The following is a 19,586-nucleotide window of genomic DNA, read 5'->3' on the forward strand; positions in this document are numbered from 1 at the left end:
AAGAAAGGGGAATAGTTTCACTTGGAAAGGGGTTTTCCAAGGGTATAAGAATTAGGGAGTGTGTAAGGTACATAGAGATCTCGGGGTGAGATATTGTAATTACAACTCATAATTCTTAGTGAAAAAATCTCTTGTGCGGCAAGAGTACTGGATGTAACCTTCGGTGGACAGGAAGGTGAACCAGTATAAAAACTCCTTGTGTACTCTCTTTTCCTTATCTCTTTCATTTTTATTTCCTATTATTTTTCTGCATATTATTCCGCTGCACTTTAACTTTGATTTTGCAGAAAAATCGGCCATTATTTTAAGATAACTAATTCCCCCCTCTTAGTTGGACTCTTATACTTACACCTTTGATCATTTATTATTTGTTATAGTCACGTGAGAGGAATATATAGTAAGCTCAATAGTGATGGCAGGAAACATCGGGAGTGTAATTTTTGGGATAATGATCCGTTGTCGAACTATGTCCTAGATCAATACAAACATGTTATGTCAATTAAAAAAATTAAATATTTATTATGTTCCTATTTTTATTTCAATGTCATTAATCCAAAACATAATTCGAGACATCATTTAGAATAGTAGATTTTTTTTATAAGGAAAAGGTAGGACTCTCAACCCTTCACCACTTTCACCAAATGCCAAATTAGCACTTGTGGTTTGGGAAACTACATGCATTCTTCTATGGCATACACCTTTCGGTATTGAAGAAAAACATAAAGTAATGCTTTATAACAGTCAAATAGTTGGCACTTGCCTCATGTAGATTGATAACCCATTCTTCATAAGTTATGAGGTTTAGTTCTTGAAATCTACTACCATCATGGCTCATTTTTTACAACTACCTATATTCAAGTGTGAAATCTCTGTTACATTGAATATAAGGGGATGAACGAAAGAGTTATAAGCGGAAAAAGTCTATAAAATTATTATCTTAATATTTTGTTTTAAGTTTGTCGAAAGTAACATCTTATTCTTCTCATAACCTAATAACAATGGATCGCTAATCATGGAAGGATCCATGAACCATATTACTTTATGCTCTTTACACAGTAATAAAAACAATAAATGATTCAAACCATAAATCATTTACATCTAAATATTTTTTTAGTGGTTTTCATTTTATGGTATTATAATTGTTTAGAAATCAAGAATGGGTTACAATTCCCACGTCCAGGGAAAACGGGTTAAGTGAGAAATGTATTAAGTGGATATAGCATTCAACCTTATCTTTTAAGATTTTGATTATATGATTTGTTAGCTTAACTCACTGTTGAAATTCCTTTGGTCGTTGGGTGCATGCTACACTAACAAGTGGAATTAGAGGGTCATTTGTTTGATTTCCAGGTGAAGCATAATAGGTGCCCAAAATGGGTAATCATCTGCTATGTTACAATGTGTACCATTCTATCTATCATGAGTTTGTGACTGATCAAAAAAAAAATATAAATTAAAATTTAATTAATAAGTATTTTTTGACTAAACACAACTTATAATACAAATTATAATACAAATTATAAGATAGAAGATGTGCTCCCGCTTAAAATGGGTTGTTTGGAGTGGGCCAATTTTCCCTATGGCCTAAAAGTGGGTTATTGAGATCATATTGTTGGACTTAAGAACTAAAGTTTGCCCAAACTAATGCTTATAGTTTTTGATCTAGTGGTAACTTGATCCTACAATAATTATTTGAATGTGCTATTTGCCAAGTCACTGCCATAATTCTAGTTTAATCAAGGAAAGTTTTTTAACAGAATGTTCCTGCACCATAGAATTCAGTAATTCACCATTTGAATAAGATTTTAAATATAGAAACCTTTTGTGACATTTGGGATCTTTGCAAGTAAGCCTTCCACAACACTGCATGTGACACTTATCACATGTAATGCATATTTAAGGATGGGAACCATGCCAGCAAATAAACTATAGAGAATAAGTGATTGCAGGTGCATACATTAATTTAACAACTTTTTCATGCAGCAAACCATCTAATGAGTTAGTTCATTAATCAATCAAATACAACAATAATGAAGTGTTAGCCTCAAAAGTCAGATGATTACATGAATTTTTAAATCACATAATATTATATTATAAATCATATTGCGATTTGCAATACAATTGCCAACGAAGGAAGATCCTTTATCCCTTAATCTTCATGTCTTTCTATCCCGGACCAATCAGAGTTTGCCAACAAATAAAAATAACACTTTATTTTAATTTTATTTTACAAAAGTAATACATTAATTGTACATATCTATATCTACATAAGTAGATATAAGTGGGTGAAACATAAAATATTACATGAATTGAGTACAGAGAATCTGTATTATTTCCAACAAGGTCAGGAGGGAACATCATTTAACAAATCAACAGTGAGAGACTTCATTGGAAAACCCTTCCCAAAAACTGAAAAACAAACCTCCATACCTATAAGCTATATAATGAAAGTACTTTTCTGTAGCTTATTCAAACTCACCCTTAATAACAAAATACTCTATATATATCAATATGATAAGTAAATCCTTTAAAATCATGAAAGGAACAACACAAACTTGATGCCAATTTGGACCAACTTGACCTATTTGAGCTAATGTACTATGTGCCAAGCAAATTTTATGCATACTTGTCAGAGCTTAAGAGAGGTGAAAATATGTGACAAGGTTGCAATGGTGAAACAAATCAGATCCATAGAAAATAAAGATGACAACTTATGGATTAAATGGTTTCATGTTGTATATTTTTAAGGAAGCAATTATGGTCCTATGTTCCACCAACAAAAAGCTCATGGTATTGGAAGGAAATTAATAGAATAAAGAGGGGATTTCAACTAGGATATGATGGAAATAGTTGTATAACCTCCAAAAGTGGCAACTATACAATAACTGAGGTATACCAATGACTATAAGGAACAACACAAATTTCTCCATGCACATTTTTTGTGAACAAGGAACATTTGTTCTGAGTGCAACAAGTACTCTAGGGACTTGATGGAAAAAATCAAGCACTAGTTGGAGATTTGCATGTTTCCTCATTAATTCAGAATTTGGTGAAGGAACATATTTCACATATAGAAGCACAATAGATTGAGAAAAGAAGTTATATTTGTAGGTATGGCAGCTACTGCATACACAATGTTTAGATTGAGAGGAACAACAACTTTTTGCAAGTAAAACTGGACAAATTCTTTTTTTTAAGTAAACTTTCATACAAATCTGTATTAAAAACATTACTACAGCAAGAGAAAAACAAGAGTAAATAGCAGAAAAACATTACTACAGCAAGAGAAAAACAAGAGTAAATAGCAGAAAAACATAAGCAGATTTGCCAAACCACATAGCAGAAGAAAAAAAACAGTGAAAAACAGAGAACAAGGCTCAAGAGTACACCACCTACTCAATCCTATGCACTTTCCCATACCAGAAAATTCACTTTCTCCATAGGGAGATACAGAAAGCCTAATGCAAATAAAACTGGACAAATTGATTATATATATATGATAAATTAATTTTGGGTTGTTACTAGTTTATCATGATGTAAATAACACTAGTAAAATAATCAAATATCAATCATGGAGAGGGGAAATGTTGGATTAAGCCAAGGTTCAACATATTACCCATTAAAAATCATCTAAATCAATATATTTGCTTTAATCATTTTAATCCCTGAACACAAAATTGAGGGAACTATGATAAAAACGGTGGAGTTTACAACTTGTACAATAAAATTATGTGCATAAAATTATAATCTAGATTCATTAAATGAGATATGACAATCTCAACTATTCTTCATCTTCAAGTATACAGATCCATACACTTGTAAATACAAAATGAAAGCTTAGAAGAGTTCACCCAATAAAAATTTCTAAACTATAAATTAATCACCTATTTCCAACAATGTGTCCTGGACCAATTATATATTGTCATATGAATAAAATAATTTGTTTTAAAATCAAAAAGTAACATATTCTAATTTTGGCATGAGATATATAATGAGATACCATTGGGAATAGTTGATTTATGTTCATATACTACAACCCAATTTCAAAGACCTTGAGTTAAAACTTAACCATAGTTAAGATCATGTTTGGTTAATAATAAAATAAAAACTATTTTCACTAGTGTACTTTTTACATTTTCATTTTGGGACAAAATTGATTCTCCACAATTTCTCTCAGGCTTTGACGGTTGGGGTCATTGTACATTGTGACCTTCTTCTCAGATTCAAAAAAAAAAAAAAAAAAATTCTCAACATAATACCTCCAATTAGGTAATTCCACTCATTTAATTACTTAAAATATTTCACTTTACCTAAAATCTCGTGTCTTTGTTTTTCAATTGTTTGTTAGATTCAGTATGCAACATATTCTAGGGTTTCAAATTTGAACTACTGAATTTTATGGCAGAATTTCAATTTTTGATTTTCGAACGTTTAAGCTGTTTTGAACTGCACTTACCTTGTAGATCCATGGCGGGACTATGTTGAATTCGAATCCACGAGGTTGATTTACGAAAATTTCGCACTGTGTTGTTTGAACCATTGTTTCTTCCGTTTCTTGATGTTGAGCTGCGATGCGAGTTTTTATGCTAAAAAGAGGTTATGGGTGTTCTAAATTTCGCATCTTGTGTTGTGTTAAGTGAATTTCATATATTTTGATTATATGGGGGGTTTTGGGTTGGTAATTTGGTATCAACAATTTAATTTCTATGGTTTTATTTGTTTATTTATTTATTTTTAACAATTCAAACTTCAAAGTTGGAACTTTGGATTTGTGATTGGTTGATGCCAGCTTTGGAAGTTATGAATTAACTTGGTGATTGAACAGTGGGTTATTGAAATGACATTTACCATTTTCTTGGTGCTGCTAATTGCATCTTGGTTGGTTTAATTAACAAGTAACATTATAAGTGATTTTTTGAAGCTTGCAGTTCATTTTTATTAGATCTGTCCTCCTTGCCCTGTCTTTACATTCCCCTTTAATAGCAAAAAGTTCATTTAGACTGTTATAATCTGATACATGCTTGTTAATGTGGTAAACTCAGTCTAACTTTTATTGTTAGTGTGAGCAACTGAGCATGAGGAGAAGTAAGTTCTGGACATTTGCTATTGGATATCTCAACAGATTCTGTATAAATATTTGGTGCTAGTGTTCGAGTAGGGTATTCTGTATGTGTGGATTGTTTTGTTGCGATGCCTTGAAAAATGAAGTGACAGAGAAAGGTAATTGAAAACTAAGTAGTCAATTGTGGATAGCAAAGCGTAGCAGCCGATCCCAAAAACACTATACCGGGACAACTGCTGTGACTAAGGAAAAATATATAAGTAATTTATAGCTTACATATATAAATACTAAAATAGATCATATTAAACATGTAGTGGGTCATGACCCACTATTTGACCTGTGATTCTGCTGCTGTTTGACCTGCTACAGGCGCTACGGCCATCTGCACCGCTATCCACTAGCGTAGAGGGTAACAGTTGAAACCCTGTTACACTCTGCTATTGCGGCGCTATAGTGTGCTATTGACTACCTAGATTGAAAGTACTGCTAAACATTGTCCTATATTCTCTGTTTCTCTTTTTACTGCATGAACAAAATACTGAGCTGTGTAGTATGTAAGTGTAACACACGATATAAATATTTTGGTTTTTGGAACAATTACAATATTAGAATGGAATCTCTTAGATGATAGGAAACTTAATTATGAGCCTTATCCTAGGCAGTAAGTTGAAAGTAACTGTAATCACTGTATACCTTACCTAGCACCTACTGATATGATATATGCAATATTTAAAGGGCGACATATTGCATGGAGCTCCCACCTATGCAGCCTTACCTTGCAAGCAAAGAGGTTTTTTCCAGGGATGTCTGCAATATTCATTATAAGGGTACACGCGAGGGACAATTTGTCTATCATTTCTATTAATTTTTCATTTGAATATGTGATGTCATTGAACTTAATATCTCATCTCTCTTTGACGCACACTTACACGTGTTCCATTCTGGTGACTGTTGAAGCCTCTGATGATAATGTGCAATTCAAATAGTATTTGCATGATGTAGTCAAGCACATTTTTTCATTAGTAGTTTTTAATATGTGTGTGATGCATACTCAGTAATGCTGGTTTACTTACAATTGTTGCTTTACGTGCCTAAATATTAAGAACTTTAGTGGAATGTCTCAGTTTCTTTCCCTTTTGTATCAGGTGCAAGATTGAAGAGTTTCATCAAGCCAAGGTGGCATGTTATAGAATCCAGAGTTCATGGTTAAATACTTTGTCTTTTAGCAAGGTGAGGAAGCAACATATCAAGAGCTGAGACAACTAAACATGATGGATTGCAACAAAGATGAGGCAGTTAGGGCCAAAGAAATAGCAGAGAGGAAGTTTTCAGAAAGGGAATATGTTGGGGCAAAGAAGTTTGCCCTCAAGGCTCTAAATCTATATCCTGAATTGGAGGATCTTTCCCAGTTTTTGACTACTATTGATATTTATATCTCTGCCGAGACTAAAATAAGTGGAGACTTGGATTGGTATGGTATTCTCGGAGTGAGCCCCTTTGCTGATGACGAGACTGTTAGAAAGCAGTACAGGAAGTTGGCTCTCATCCTTCATCCTGACAAAAACAAGACTTTAGGCGCAGAGGGTGCATTTAAGCTGGTTTCTGAAGCATGGAGTTTGCTATCAGATAAGACCAAGAGATTAGCATATAACCAAAAGAGGACTGGAAATAATCCCAATCATGCTAGATCTCAATCAGATGCACCCGGTTCAAATGGTATTTATAATTTTAAGAAGAATGTAACCTCAAATGTGAGGACTGGAACTAATGCTCGGGCACCCTCAGCTCCAGCTCCTCCTCCACAGAAAAGGGGTGAAACCTTTTGGACCATCTGTAATGGGTGTAAGACACATTATGAATATCTCAGGCTTTACTTGAATCATACCCTTTTATGTCCCAACTGTAATGAAGCTTTTATGGCTGTTGAGAGGGGTCCACCTCCCAATGTTTTTAAGTCACCAAATTGGTCTTCTCAACAGAATCAGCATACTCGACACCATGCTGGAACTAATAACACAAATGCTCAGTGGGATTCTCACAGATCATCATCTGTTGCTGCTCAAATTGTGCAGCAGGCAAGTGAGAAAGTGAAGAGAGAGGGAGCACCATCATTATCTGAATGGGAAAGGAAGAGGACTGATGGTTTGAAGAAAAGGAGGACAGATGATATTCACATTAATGGTTATCAAGGGCACATGGCAAATCATATGGGAATGGGACATGGAGCAGCCGGTGTGGGCAGTTTTTCTGAACCAGGAAAGGCTAACATGGGAATACAAAGAAATTATGGGTTTTCAGGTGTTACTGGAAAGCATTACAGCACTAGAGAGTTGTCAATGTTTGAACTGCGAAACATGTTGATGGATAAGGCAAAGATTGACATTCGTAAGAAACTTCAACAATGGAGATCAGTGGCTGAAGCTAAGGATACCAACAAAGACAGAGGGAATAAGAGACAGAAAAGCGCGTTAAATGACAAAGCCAGTTCAGAGAAGCATGCAGAGTCCACTGATAATGGTCACAGGCGTCTGGTCATTGATTCTTTCCCTGTCACATCTGATAATGCAGATAAGAAGAGCCAAGCCTATATTACAATCAATGTTCCGGACCCTGATTTTCACAATTTTGACTTGGATAGATCTGAAAATGCCTTTGAGGATGACCAGGTCTGGGCTGCTTACGATGATGATGATGGAATGCCTCGATACTATGCTAGAATTCACAAGGTGATCTCCACAAAACCATTTAGAATGCAGATCAGCTGGCTTAACTCTCGAAGCAACAGTGAATTGGGCCCAATAGATTGGATAGGTTCTGGTTTTTATAAAACTTGTGGGGATTTCAGGGCCGGCAAGCATGAACCATCTGAGTCATTAAATTCTTTTTCACACAAGGTTAGGTGGACAAAAGGCAATCGAGGAGTTATTCACATCTTTCCTGGAAAGGGCGAAGTCTGGGCTCTTTATCGAAATTGGTCTTCTGATTGGGATGAACATACTCCAGACGAAGTGATACACAAGTATGATATGGTGGAGGTACTTGAAGATTTCAATGAGGAGCAAGGTATAGTAGTTACCCCCCTTGTTAAGGTTGCTGGTTTCAGAACAGTGTTTCAGAGGCACATGGACCCTGATAAGGTAAGGAGGATCCGGAAAGAGGAGATGTTTCGATTCTCTCACCAGGTTCCTAACTACTTGCTTACTGGCCAAGAAGCTCCAAATGCTCCAAAGGGTTGTCGAGAGTTGGATCCAGCCGCTACTCCTTTAGAACTCCTTCAGGACAGGACAGAAGCTGACGAGGCATCATCAGATAATGCTTAGAAAATCGAAGACATGCAGCCTAGTTCACCTGAAAAAGAGGCATTTGGGATGGGAGAGAGGGCGCGTCAAAACCTTGTAGAGCAGAAATTGTAAACGTGGATGGTAAGCAGAAAAAGGATGATAGATTACAGTACACAGAATAGAGAAGTTATTGTAATTCATGATGCAATAGGCTTGAGAAATTGAAAGGAAGATCCATGAAAATACACTCTCTTACATAACTCTTGGTTATATAAGCCTGACCTGGATTATTTATAATGCTTTTTGGTGTTATAATTGGATTGGAGGGATCCACAGCTTTTTAGTTTTTGTTGTATAATTTTATGACATGCTATTGGTTATACTTTTAGATGTCCATGCTCAATGGTGAACTCAGTTATTATTCATCATTCTGTAGGCAAAATGATTAGCCTATAGTTCTGGTATTTCATGTTCTCCTTGCATGTTGCTTTGCATTCACTTTCAACATACCTATTCTGCATTGTTGTGTTATATGTATGAGTTTTACTTCCATCTGATTCATTTATTAATTGCATTTTGATACTTAATGCAATGATGCAATTACGTTTGCACTTCATTGTTTGTTTTAGCATCCTGTTTATAATCAAATATACTTGTTCTTGTATGATCTGCGGGTAGAATGTGCTGAATCTTTTTTAGTGATATCATAATCAAATAGAGGCCATGGTGCTGTGGAAATCTCTCACAATGATTCACTGTATGCTTTGAGGGTGTTTCAATACTTGTTGCTATGATTTTATTAAATCCTTCATTTTTTATAGGCAAATGTTAGTATCTTAATACTTGCAGTGAGCGAGATTCGAACTCTCAACCTTCTTATAACTCCATTCCCTTAAACCCCACATTTTCTACCATGAGACTCACTTAGCAACCTCATTTTATCTGTTTTCACTCTCCACTCCCACCAATTAATCTTCAACTTATATTCGACTCGATCTTTGCAGCATGACCTACATGGAAACAACCACCATTTGTCTCTGTTTTCTGAGTTTTCCTGTTTTTTAGTGTAGTGTTTTGATGAACCAACCACCATTTCAGAATTGTTGTTTTTTGATTTTTCATTATATATGCTTTTTCCTTTCTCTAACTCTACAAACAACTCATTATATATTCCTAGATCAGCGAATTAAACTCAAAAGACGATGAAGATGTGATCCTTCTCTTTGCCAAAATATGGTTGAAATGTTGCTTCCAATCTCATTTCAATTAAAAATATATAACAAGACATTGTCATATGGTATAAGGTCCTCATAGATTTCAAAAAGACAAAAAAGTCAAGAGTTCGATACAGAAAAAAAATCTTAGTCTATTTTCATGGTTAGCCCAATTTGAGTTTTTTAAAGACAAACATATTAAATTATCTAAACACCCTTACTAAAATTTTATAATTACATTCTTGTATTTTTAACCATTTACTCTGCCTTCATTGAAATTTTAACTCACAAATAATGGAGAAATCTTCCATTCCCTCCCCCTCCAAAAGGAACCGTTGATGTTCATGAGATGTTGTTTCACACTGCTGACCATTTGCCCCGTGGGGTGAATCTGGTATTTTCTCTCCGATGCAGAAAACCCAATTCATCATCTTAGTCTAGTCAAACAAAGGCAGACGTTTGATTCAAGTGATACATGCTTGATTCCCTTAAGCAAGATCTTGGGTTCGAGTCTTCTGGATAGAAAAAATATTCGCTAGGAGAGTTAGCCCCACCTACCCATGGACGTTCCCGACTCAAACATGATTACCTCTAGTGAGGATACATATAAGAAACCAAAAAACAAAAGCAAACATAAATTCTAGATCTCGGAGATGGTTCAATTGTGTTAGTTTTTGTTCCAACACGTGACACTTGTTGTCCAAATTCAACCAGAAGCTACTAAATATGTTGCATGATCAAGGATTAAGAGTACACAGATGAAGAATTTAAATTTGATGCTGAAAAGCATACACGTTCTGGAGAAATGGTACAACTCAAGCATGAAATAAATGGAGACAAACTATAGTGCTTCATGGTAATGTTATATTCTTTTTATTTGTTATTGAATTTAGGAATGGATGGTGATGTCATTTTACCATAATAATAATAATAATAATCAAAATAATTTCTTTTAATTGGTCTTAATTACATAATTAAATAAATTAATGGAGTTTTAATAGTTTTTTTTGTTAGATGGAGTTTTAATAGTTTGATTATCTTCTTTACTATTAAATCCATATAATTAAAATAATAAATTTTAAATGTTCTTAATTACTGAATAATAAAAATTTAACAAAAGTTGAGATGCACATTCTCTTATTTTCATTTGGTAGGCAAGAATTAGTGAGGAAAGAAATTGTGAAGAGAAAAAAATAGAGATTTAGAGATTTTCTTCTCTTGATTTAGCATAGAAATAAGGAAGAGAGGATAAAAATTGTGTGCCCATCTCCAAAATATTTCTCTCCATGATTGGGAAGAAATTGGAGAGAGGAGAGGAGAAACTACACAATTATCTATTATACCCTCATATTACTACTTGTTCATAATGTTTTTCCTATTTATTTTTGGAGTGCTTTTGTCTTTTTAAAGAATATTATTTTTTTTCTTCTCATTTTTTATCCAACCAAATAAGAGAGTGAAAGAAGATCTATTCTCTTTCTTTTATATCCAACAATATAAAAGTTCTTTATCTTTCTCACTACTTTCCTTTACTCTTTCTCACCTCTCTCTATCTTCACATATTCTAGTCTACTACCAAAGGAAGCATTAAAGTGAGTGGATGCATGATGGTAAATGATAGACTTCCTTTAAGCCTTAAAAAAACAACCTTTAAAGGCCTGAAGAGTTTTCCATGAGATGCATTTGTAGACATAGAGTTGTTACTTAGAGATGAGGACGACAGACTATGATCAGTTGTCTTTCTCCCCTTTCAATCTTTAATAAATAAAAATTCTCCAAATGAAGATTTTTTTATCTAGAACTACATCATCATCATTTCCCAATTATCTAGGGATACATAAGAGCAAGATAAAAATATAATATTTAGAAAGATATTAGAAAAGGAACTCTTAGACATATAAATAAAAAATATACTATATTGTTTTAATAATAATTTTGTTAAAATAAATTAAGGATATAAAGATTCATGCTAACAATGCATTTATTGATGATATCGTTTAAATATGAGTGAATGAAGTGTTAACATCTTCTTTGTCCGTAATCGGTTCTCGAGCTCAGAACTTTAGTTCAAAAACCATATTTTTCAAATTGGGTATAAAATAGAGTTTTCTACATTTTAACAAAAAATAACATAATGATGTCCACAAAACATTTGTAAGAGGTGGAAATCTCCTTTCTCTCTTCCTAAGTTGTGTAATTGAATCCATCGAGACATACCACAAAATCAAGAGCTCCAAGTGAGTCATTTATGAGTTTTGATGTCCAACTGTGCGCTAACTTAGACCCCACAAAGGGTGCTATTCGATTAAGACAGTGGTATGATGGTCATGAAAATTGAAATCCGCTAAGGAGTGTGTAACAACTCACTTGTGATAACACTAGTATCAATTAAGAGAAGAATTAGAACAATAAGAATGAAAAAAGAATCGCCCCTAACCCAAAGTCAATGTGATTCTGTTAGGGTTCTAAGTAAATTTTATTGAAGAAGAGTGTTACAAGAGGAATATAGAAATAGAGGACGAACTTGGATTCCACGATCCAATCCCAGCTTCTGATTCCAAATCAGTGAGCTTATTCCTAACTAACTCCCTCCAAACTAACCACTTTCTATTTATAGCTCCCCCACTAACGATGTAACTGTTTAAGGGAAAAGAGGGAAGCTTGTTATTATTAAACCAAACTTTCCTTTTCCCTCTAGTATGTACATTTTTTATAACAAGTTTAGTCTTATCACTACCCGCCACCCCCTTTTACAACCAGCTTGTCCTCAAGTGGGAAATATGAGAATTGGTATTGTATAGTTGCAGCTAGTTCCCATGTTGATTCATGCTCTGATAGGTTTTGCCACTTGACAAGTACTTCCAAATTTTCTTGAGGATTTTCCTTAGTGTCCTTGATATCTTCTGGTGCCACTGTTAACTTATGTTCTTCATTTAGCATATGAGGCAGTGGTTGTGCTATATGGTTAGGTTTAATAGTCTTTTTCAACAAGGAAATGTGAAACACATGATGAATTTGTGAGTATTCTGGTAAAACTAGTTGATAGGCCACAAAACTCAGCTTCTTAATTATCTTGAAGGGACCATAATATCTAGGAGCCAATTTGGCATAAGGTCTACCTGCTATGGACTTCAAGGTTGCAATTTTAAGTACACCCAATCTTCCTCTTCAAACTCAACTTCTCTTCTATGTTTGTTGGCTGCATGCTTCACCAAGTTCTGAGTATTAACTAAGTTAGCTTTTAATTCTTCTAGAATCCTATCTCTGTCAGTCATGAGCTGGTTCACTTCTTCCACCCTAGAAGGAATAGTTCATGCTTTAAGCAAGACAAGGGGGTCCCTACCATATAAAGCCCTAAAAGGTGACATCCCAGAAGATCCGTTGTAGTTGGTATTGAACCAAAACTCTGCCCAATGCAACCATTTAATCCATTGTTTAGACTTAGGTCCTATAAAACACCTCAAATAGGTTTCCAAGCACCTATAAGTTACCTATGTTTGACCATCTGTTTGTGGATAGTATGAGGTGCTGAGTGCTTGCCATTTTGAAGAGCTCCTTCCAGAATTTACCAAGAAACAAGGGGTCTTTGTCAGAAACTATGGTAGTAGGGAAACCATGTAGCTTGACTACCTCTTTGAGGAACAATGTAGCCAAATCCTTGGCAGAATAAAGGTGCCCTAGAGCAAAGAAGTGGGCATACTTGGTTAACCTGTCCACCACCACATAAATGGTACCCTTTCCCTTAATTCTTGGCAAGTCTCCTATGAAATTCATAAAGATATCCATCCATACCTGTTGGGGAATAGGTAAGGGTTGTAGTAACCTAGCAGAGGACAAAGTGGAGTACTGGTTTCTTTGGAAAACTTCACAAGCTTCCACGAAGGCCTTGATATCTTTCTTCATTCCTACCCAAAACATAAAATTTGCAATCCTCTTATAAGTCCTAAAGTGACTAGAATGACCACCCATAGGAGTCTTATGACATTCTACTAGGATAAGGGGAATTCTATGAGAATTTCTGGACAATACCAACCTCCCCTTGTAGTACAAGATTCCCTTCTTCAGTTCAAAACCTGGATGAGAAGTAGGGTCAGTTAACAATTCCTGCATCAACCCATTCCACTTGGGATCTTGTTGTAATTCTTCCACCCAAGAACCCACATCTTCGTTGGAAATCATTGAAAGGGCAGAAAACAAAACCTTTCTAGACAGAACATCTACTACAAAGTTCTTTTTGCATGACTTGTATTGAATCTTAAAGTCTAAACCAATCAATTTAACAGCCCACTTGAATTGTTCTTCAGATGACAACCTCTGCTCAGTAAGAAACTTTAAACTCCTATGGTCTGTCCTTATCACAAAGTGCCTCCCTAGCAGATAATGCTTCCACTTCTGGATAGGTTGGACCAAGGCCATTAATTCCCTTTCATAAACTGATTTTTATCGAGCATTAATAGATAAACCTTGACTCCAGAAGGCTAATGACTTCCTCTCTTGCATTAGAACAGCCCCCAAACCCTTGCTAGAAACATCTGTTTCTACAATAAATTCTTTAGAAAAATCAGGAATTGCTAGTAGGGGTAATTGTATCATTGCCTTCTTAAGCTCTTCAAAAGAAATTGTAGCCTCTTCAGTCCATTTAAAAGCATCATTCCTTAGAAGGTTAGTCAAGGGTTTTGCCATCTTGTCATAATCCTTAGCAAACCTTCTATAATACCTTGTCAAACCAAAACCCCCCTCAAACTCTTGATAGTAGTAGGCTTTGGCCTAGAGCTAACTGCTTCAACCTTTGATTCATCAGTAGCTATCCTTACTCCATAGATAATATGCCCCAAGTAATCTATATTGGATTGCCCGAAATTACACTTCTTTAAGTTGGCTCTTAGTGAATGCTTAATCAAAACTTCTAACACCAATTAAAGATGCTTGTTATGAATAGCTATATCTGAACTATATACAAGAATGTCATCAAAGAAAACTAGAGTAAATTTCCTTAAGTAGGGCTTGAGTACCTCATTCATCAATGCTTGGAAAGTAGAGGGAGCATTGGTTAAGCCAAATGGCATAATCAGGAACTCATAGTGGTCTTCATGAGTTTTGAAAGCAATCTTTCCTATATCTTCATCCCTCATTTGAATTTGATGGTAACCTGACTTCAAGTCAAGCTTAGAAAAACCCTGACATGTCCCAACTCATCCAACAACTCTTCGATCATTGGAATAGGAAATTTGTTGGGCACAGTGATCCTATTAAAGGCCCTATAATCCACACAAAACCTCCATCCCCATCTTTTTTCTTCACCAATATGTTTGGACTTGAATATGGACTTATGCTGGATCTGATGACCCCTGCCTCAAGCATTTCAACCACCAATCTTTCAATCTCTGCCTTTTGGTAGTAGATGCATCTATAAGGTCTGATGTTAGGGATATCAACCTCCTCCTTCAAGTGAATGGCATGATCATGTTGTCTTGGAACTGTTGTACCACATTACAAATTTCAAGCGGCACCTCTATGTTCTTCTGGACGGATCTTCCCCACACTAAACCAACAATCCTTCACCCTCTTCCAATAGGACTTGCATAAAAGCACCCAGTGACAATTCTGCCTTAGATAGTGCAAGGTTCCCTACCAAGGTGACTACAGAGTCCCCTGTTGCCATTGATAACCTCATTTTCCCAAAATCAGCTTTCACCTCTCCCAAGATGGCCAACCATTCTAGCCCCATCACCAGGTCAACCCCCTTTAAACCAAACAATTAGAAATCTTGTTGTACCTTTAATTGTTGAATACCGAGTTTAAGTTGTGAACACTTACCCTGGCACTTGATGCGGTGACCATCCCCCACCTCCACTACATAATATTTTGTCCTATCAACTTCCAATTTTACCCTCCGCACCAACTCCTGAGATATGAAATTGTGTGAGGCCCCACAATCAATCATGATCACTATTGGAACCTCCTACAGCTCCTCTCCTATCTTCTAGGATTTTACTGATGTTAACCCCTTCGTTGAGTACAGTGATAGCTATAAGAAATTAAAGGAATCAACCCTGTCTCCCAAGCCTTCTTCCCCATCTTCTTCCTCCTTTGCTATAAGAAACATCCTCAACTGTTTGCGTTTACATATGTGGTCCCTAGAGAAGGGCTCATCACATCTAAAAGATAATCCCATTTCCCTCTTGTCCTTTATCTCTGCAGCTGACAATCTCTTGAATTCACCCATGTTTCTAGAACTATGACCTTCTTGTAGGGTTCTGAATTCCCCCTCACACTACCAATAGAGGATCCCTCCTTCTTACTCCCACCAGATAGAGTGGAATCCAAGGTGACCACCTTATTCACTGATCCCCTTCGAAAATACCCTTCAGTCTTGGTGACACTTGTCATTGGCCTCCTATTAACCACCATGTTCTTCTGTTCAATAAGAAGAGCCTTCTGTATGATTTCAGGGAGAGTCTCTAATTCATACAACCTGACTTCCACTTTTATTTCCTCCTTTAGCCCATTAAGGAAAACCCCCTTAACAAACTCTTGATTAATTTCCCTTAAAGCTCCTGCTTACTTCTCAAATTCTTCTACATAGGCTTTAACCCCTCCTTCCTGCTTTAAGGACAGAAGCAGTTCAAAAGGGTTCTGTACCATAGAAGGTTGGAACCTCCTGATCACAGCTAGCTTGAAACCTTCCCAAGTGGGTTTAGGGTTACATCTCTCCCACCATTGGAACCAACTTAAGGCTTTTCCTTCTAAGGCCACCATTGTGGCTTGCATTTTTTCCTATGTCGTAATGCCATCCTCTCCCACAAAGATAGGTATCTCCAACCTCCTCCACTTATCACGCCGGTGATGATGAATCCCAGGGCTCTCGCTTTCGTCTTCGTGATCATTGCCTCCGTCGAGAGAATTGGCCCCTTTTCCAATCCCTAATTTGTCGGCAATGACAACTACTAATTCCTCAGTTCTCTTCATACGCGCCTCATTCAATTCCAACCATGTACGAACCTCCTCTCTTTCTTAGCCCCAACTATCGCTTTCTTTCGCCATACTTCTCGTGGATACCATACAGAACAACAACAACAGAAATCGTGGTTTTCTAACCCCCAGGCACCAAGAATGGTACTCTGATACCAGTGATAACACTGGTATCAATTAAGAGAAGAATTAGAATAATAAGAATGAAAAAAGAATCACCCCTAACCCAGAATCAATGTGATTCTGTTAGGGTTCTAAATAAATTTTATTGATGAAGAGTGTGTTACAAGAGGAATAGAGGACAAACTTGGATCCCACAATCCAATCCCAGCTTCTGATTCCAAATCATTGAGCTTACTTCTAATTAACTCCCTCCAAACTAACCACTTTCTATTTGTAGTTTCCCCCCCCCTAACTATCTGTCTAAGGGCAAAAAGGGAAGTTTGTTATTATTAAACCAAACTTTCCTTTTCCCTCTAGTATATACATTTTTTATAACAGGTTTAATCTTATCGACTTGCCAAATCAACTAGCCCCGAAAATGAATGTTACTAAAGCATCTGACCTACACCCTGCTGTCTCATGACAAATGTCTTAAAATAAGGGATGTGGATGCATGAGTTTGTTGGATTCTAGCTATATTTAGAGGAGTCAATCAAAAACAATATACTGCCTTCATATACCAATTCTTTCCTCTGCTATTCTCTTTTTCTGCTATAAATAAAATAACAAATTGGTTTTAGAGCCATTAGCTTGAGGGATCTGTGAGTTGAGAGAACCCATAAAAAACCCAAAATGGGAAGATGACACATCATCCACTGATCCACCACAATTTCACAATCAGTTTGTCAGGAGGACTATTCAGCTTGAGGCACTATGTAGAAGAGGACTATGTAGTTGCTAAATTGGCCACCAAGTGAAGCAGAAGAACCACAATGAGAGGGACACAATGAAGGCTGTCTAAAGCTTGTCTTTTTTCAGCTATGTACAAAACATCTACAAAGGATTATGAATCTGCAGTCTGCTATGGACATATGGGATTATCTCAAATCGAAATATCAATGTTTTGAAAGAACCAATGGCATGTAAGTTCTCAATTTGATCATATAATTCGAGATGCAAAGCGTGGAGGATACAAAAACTACAAAAGTCTATGCTGAGAGACTGTTATGCATGGCTAACAAGGTACGGTCAAGGATTTTCCAGATTAAAGAATAGGGCAAAAAATAGTTCTCACTATACTTGAAAAATATGACTCCAAGATATCATCATCAGAGGAGTTTAAAGACTTATCAAGTATCTCCTCGGGTGAATTATTAAATGCTTTGTAGACATAGGAGTGGAGAAGAATCATGAGACAAGAGGACGCAATAGAAGAGCTTTTCACATAAACAGGAGTGGAGAAGAATCATGAGGCTTAATATATGGCAGCCAATGCTATTGCAAATCAAAGAATTTGGATCAGAAACCTATTTGAACATTTACACATGAAGCAAAATGAGGCAGCACAATTTTTTATTGACAATCAAGCTGAAATTTCAACTTCAATTTCGATCAATCCTGTTTTTTTATGGCAAGACGACATTTTAAGATCAAGTTGTTTAGCTTAAGGAAGGTAAAGATAGAAGGTGAAATCAGTCTATTCTATTGCAGAACTGAGGATCAAAGTGCAGAAATATTTATAAATGCTCTTCAGAAAGCCAGACTCGAAGCATTAAGAAGCTAGCTAGGAGTCTGCAGCTGTCAAAGCAAGAAGGAGTGTTGAAAGTGTGCCTTCACAAGCTGCAACCTGGGATGTTTATTCTTAGTCATTACTCACTAGGAGTTTGTTATTCAGTTACTTATGACATAGTCATTAGGAATTTCTGATTCGGTTATTTTAAATTTAATTGCTGATAATAATGCCTGAAAATATGGGATGTGGATGCATATCAGTTTCTTGGATTCTAGCTATATTTAGAAGAGTAAATCAATAACTGCAGTATGCTGCCTTCACATCATAATTTTAATTGCAGCCGCATTGGTTGCATTTTCCCACAATTTAGTGCAATTGCCGCAAACTGAACATAACTATAATCACAATTTAAAACCATGAGCAGAACATTGGAGATAAAGAACACTGCATAAAAACCTGATAGGACAAAATCCTAGACCAGATAATGGAAAGGAACTCTATAATAGTTTTGCTAAAAAATGTTTAAGGAAAACAATTAATCCCATCAGTGAGATCAAGAACCAGTTCAAGAAAACCAAAACTCAAATGGCTAGAAACCAATGGGGCAAAAATCGCTTTACTGCTTTTAGCATAAAGCGGTAAATACTATATAGTTTTTCTAAAAATTGTAACTCTGGACAGGGGTGGTAAACTGAAGATGATGCATTCATCTGAACTGCCAGAACCCCTTCATGCCTTCACAAAATGGCACACCTTAACGCAGACGCGGGAAATCAGCATCATTGAAAATTGACATATCCTCATCTTGTGTCCTGCTGAATGTAATAATAAATTTTTACATCATAAAGATCACATAACATTCTGATCAAGATTTTACACACAAGATCATCTATAATTTGTCACATTCCACAACAGCAATCCACACTTTCATGAATCTAACCACTAATTGCCGGCATCAGTTATGCACACACTATGGTAAATTTTTGTGCCTCCTTCCTTTTCTCCTCTTCATGTTAAGTGTCACAAAGGCTAGTTAGACATTGCAGGTGGGATAGAACATTATCACGCAAAGATATAATTGTTTAGCAACTAAGAATACAAATTGGGCATATCATCACTGACAAAGATCACTAAATCAGTTATTCCATAATGAGTGTAAGAAAAACAAAGTCAAGACAGCAAGATACTAAGGAAAAAACTGATTTAACTGAGCTGATCAAGCAAATACTAAACCAAGATACTTGACATTAGTTAGTTTTAAAGGCTTGAATAATTGAGTATCCAACCATTATTATCTATGTAGACCAAGCTATGAATAGCAACAACTGACATCAATTAAACTTCAAATTAATTTCATTCTATTCACCATTTATTGTGTGTGT

The 19,586-nt window shown here is 35.9% G+C and overlaps 2 protein-coding genes and 1 long non-coding RNA gene across 3 annotated transcripts in view; 1 reads left to right on the forward strand and 2 right to left on the reverse strand.

The window, feature by feature from the left end:
* Positions 4,119-8,807, forward strand: LOC109326882. The gene is made up of 2 exons (XM_019559763.1): positions 4,119-4,269; positions 6,208-8,807. The coding sequence occupies exon 2, from the start codon at positions 6,331-6,333 to the stop codon at positions 8,380-8,382; it is 2,052 nt and encodes a 683-aa protein (XP_019415308.1). The 5' UTR covers positions 4,119-4,269; positions 6,208-6,330; the 3' UTR covers positions 8,383-8,807.
* LOC109326270 lies at positions 11,873-17,087 on the reverse strand. Its single transcript, XR_002105225.1, has 3 exons — positions 17,047-17,087; positions 13,591-13,595; positions 11,873-11,919 (listed from the first exon to the last, which is right to left on the reverse strand). It is a non-coding gene; the product is annotated as an uncharacterized LOC109326270 (long non-coding RNA).
* Positions 18,687-19,586, reverse strand: part of LOC109326383 — a 5,983-nt gene continuing 5,083 nt past the window's right edge. The window contains exon 9 of the mRNA XM_019559070.1: positions 18,687-19,016. Coding sequence (XP_019414615.1) covers positions 18,959-19,016 — 58 coding nt within the window. The 3' untranslated portion in view covers positions 18,687-18,958. The remainder of the gene's footprint in view (positions 19,017-19,586) is intronic.

Source organism: Lupinus angustifolius, chromosome LG14, assembly GCF_001865875.1.
Source record: "Lupinus angustifolius cultivar Tanjil chromosome LG14, LupAngTanjil_v1.0, whole genome shotgun sequence".
Lineage (NCBI taxonomy): Eukaryota > Viridiplantae > Streptophyta > Magnoliopsida > Fabales > Fabaceae > Lupinus > Lupinus angustifolius.

Excerpts from the sequence above, each read along its gene's own strand:
- LOC109326882 (XM_019559763.1), top strand. The coding sequence starts at position 6,331 with ATGATGGATTGCAACAAAGATGAGGCAGTTAGGGCCAAAGAAATAGCA.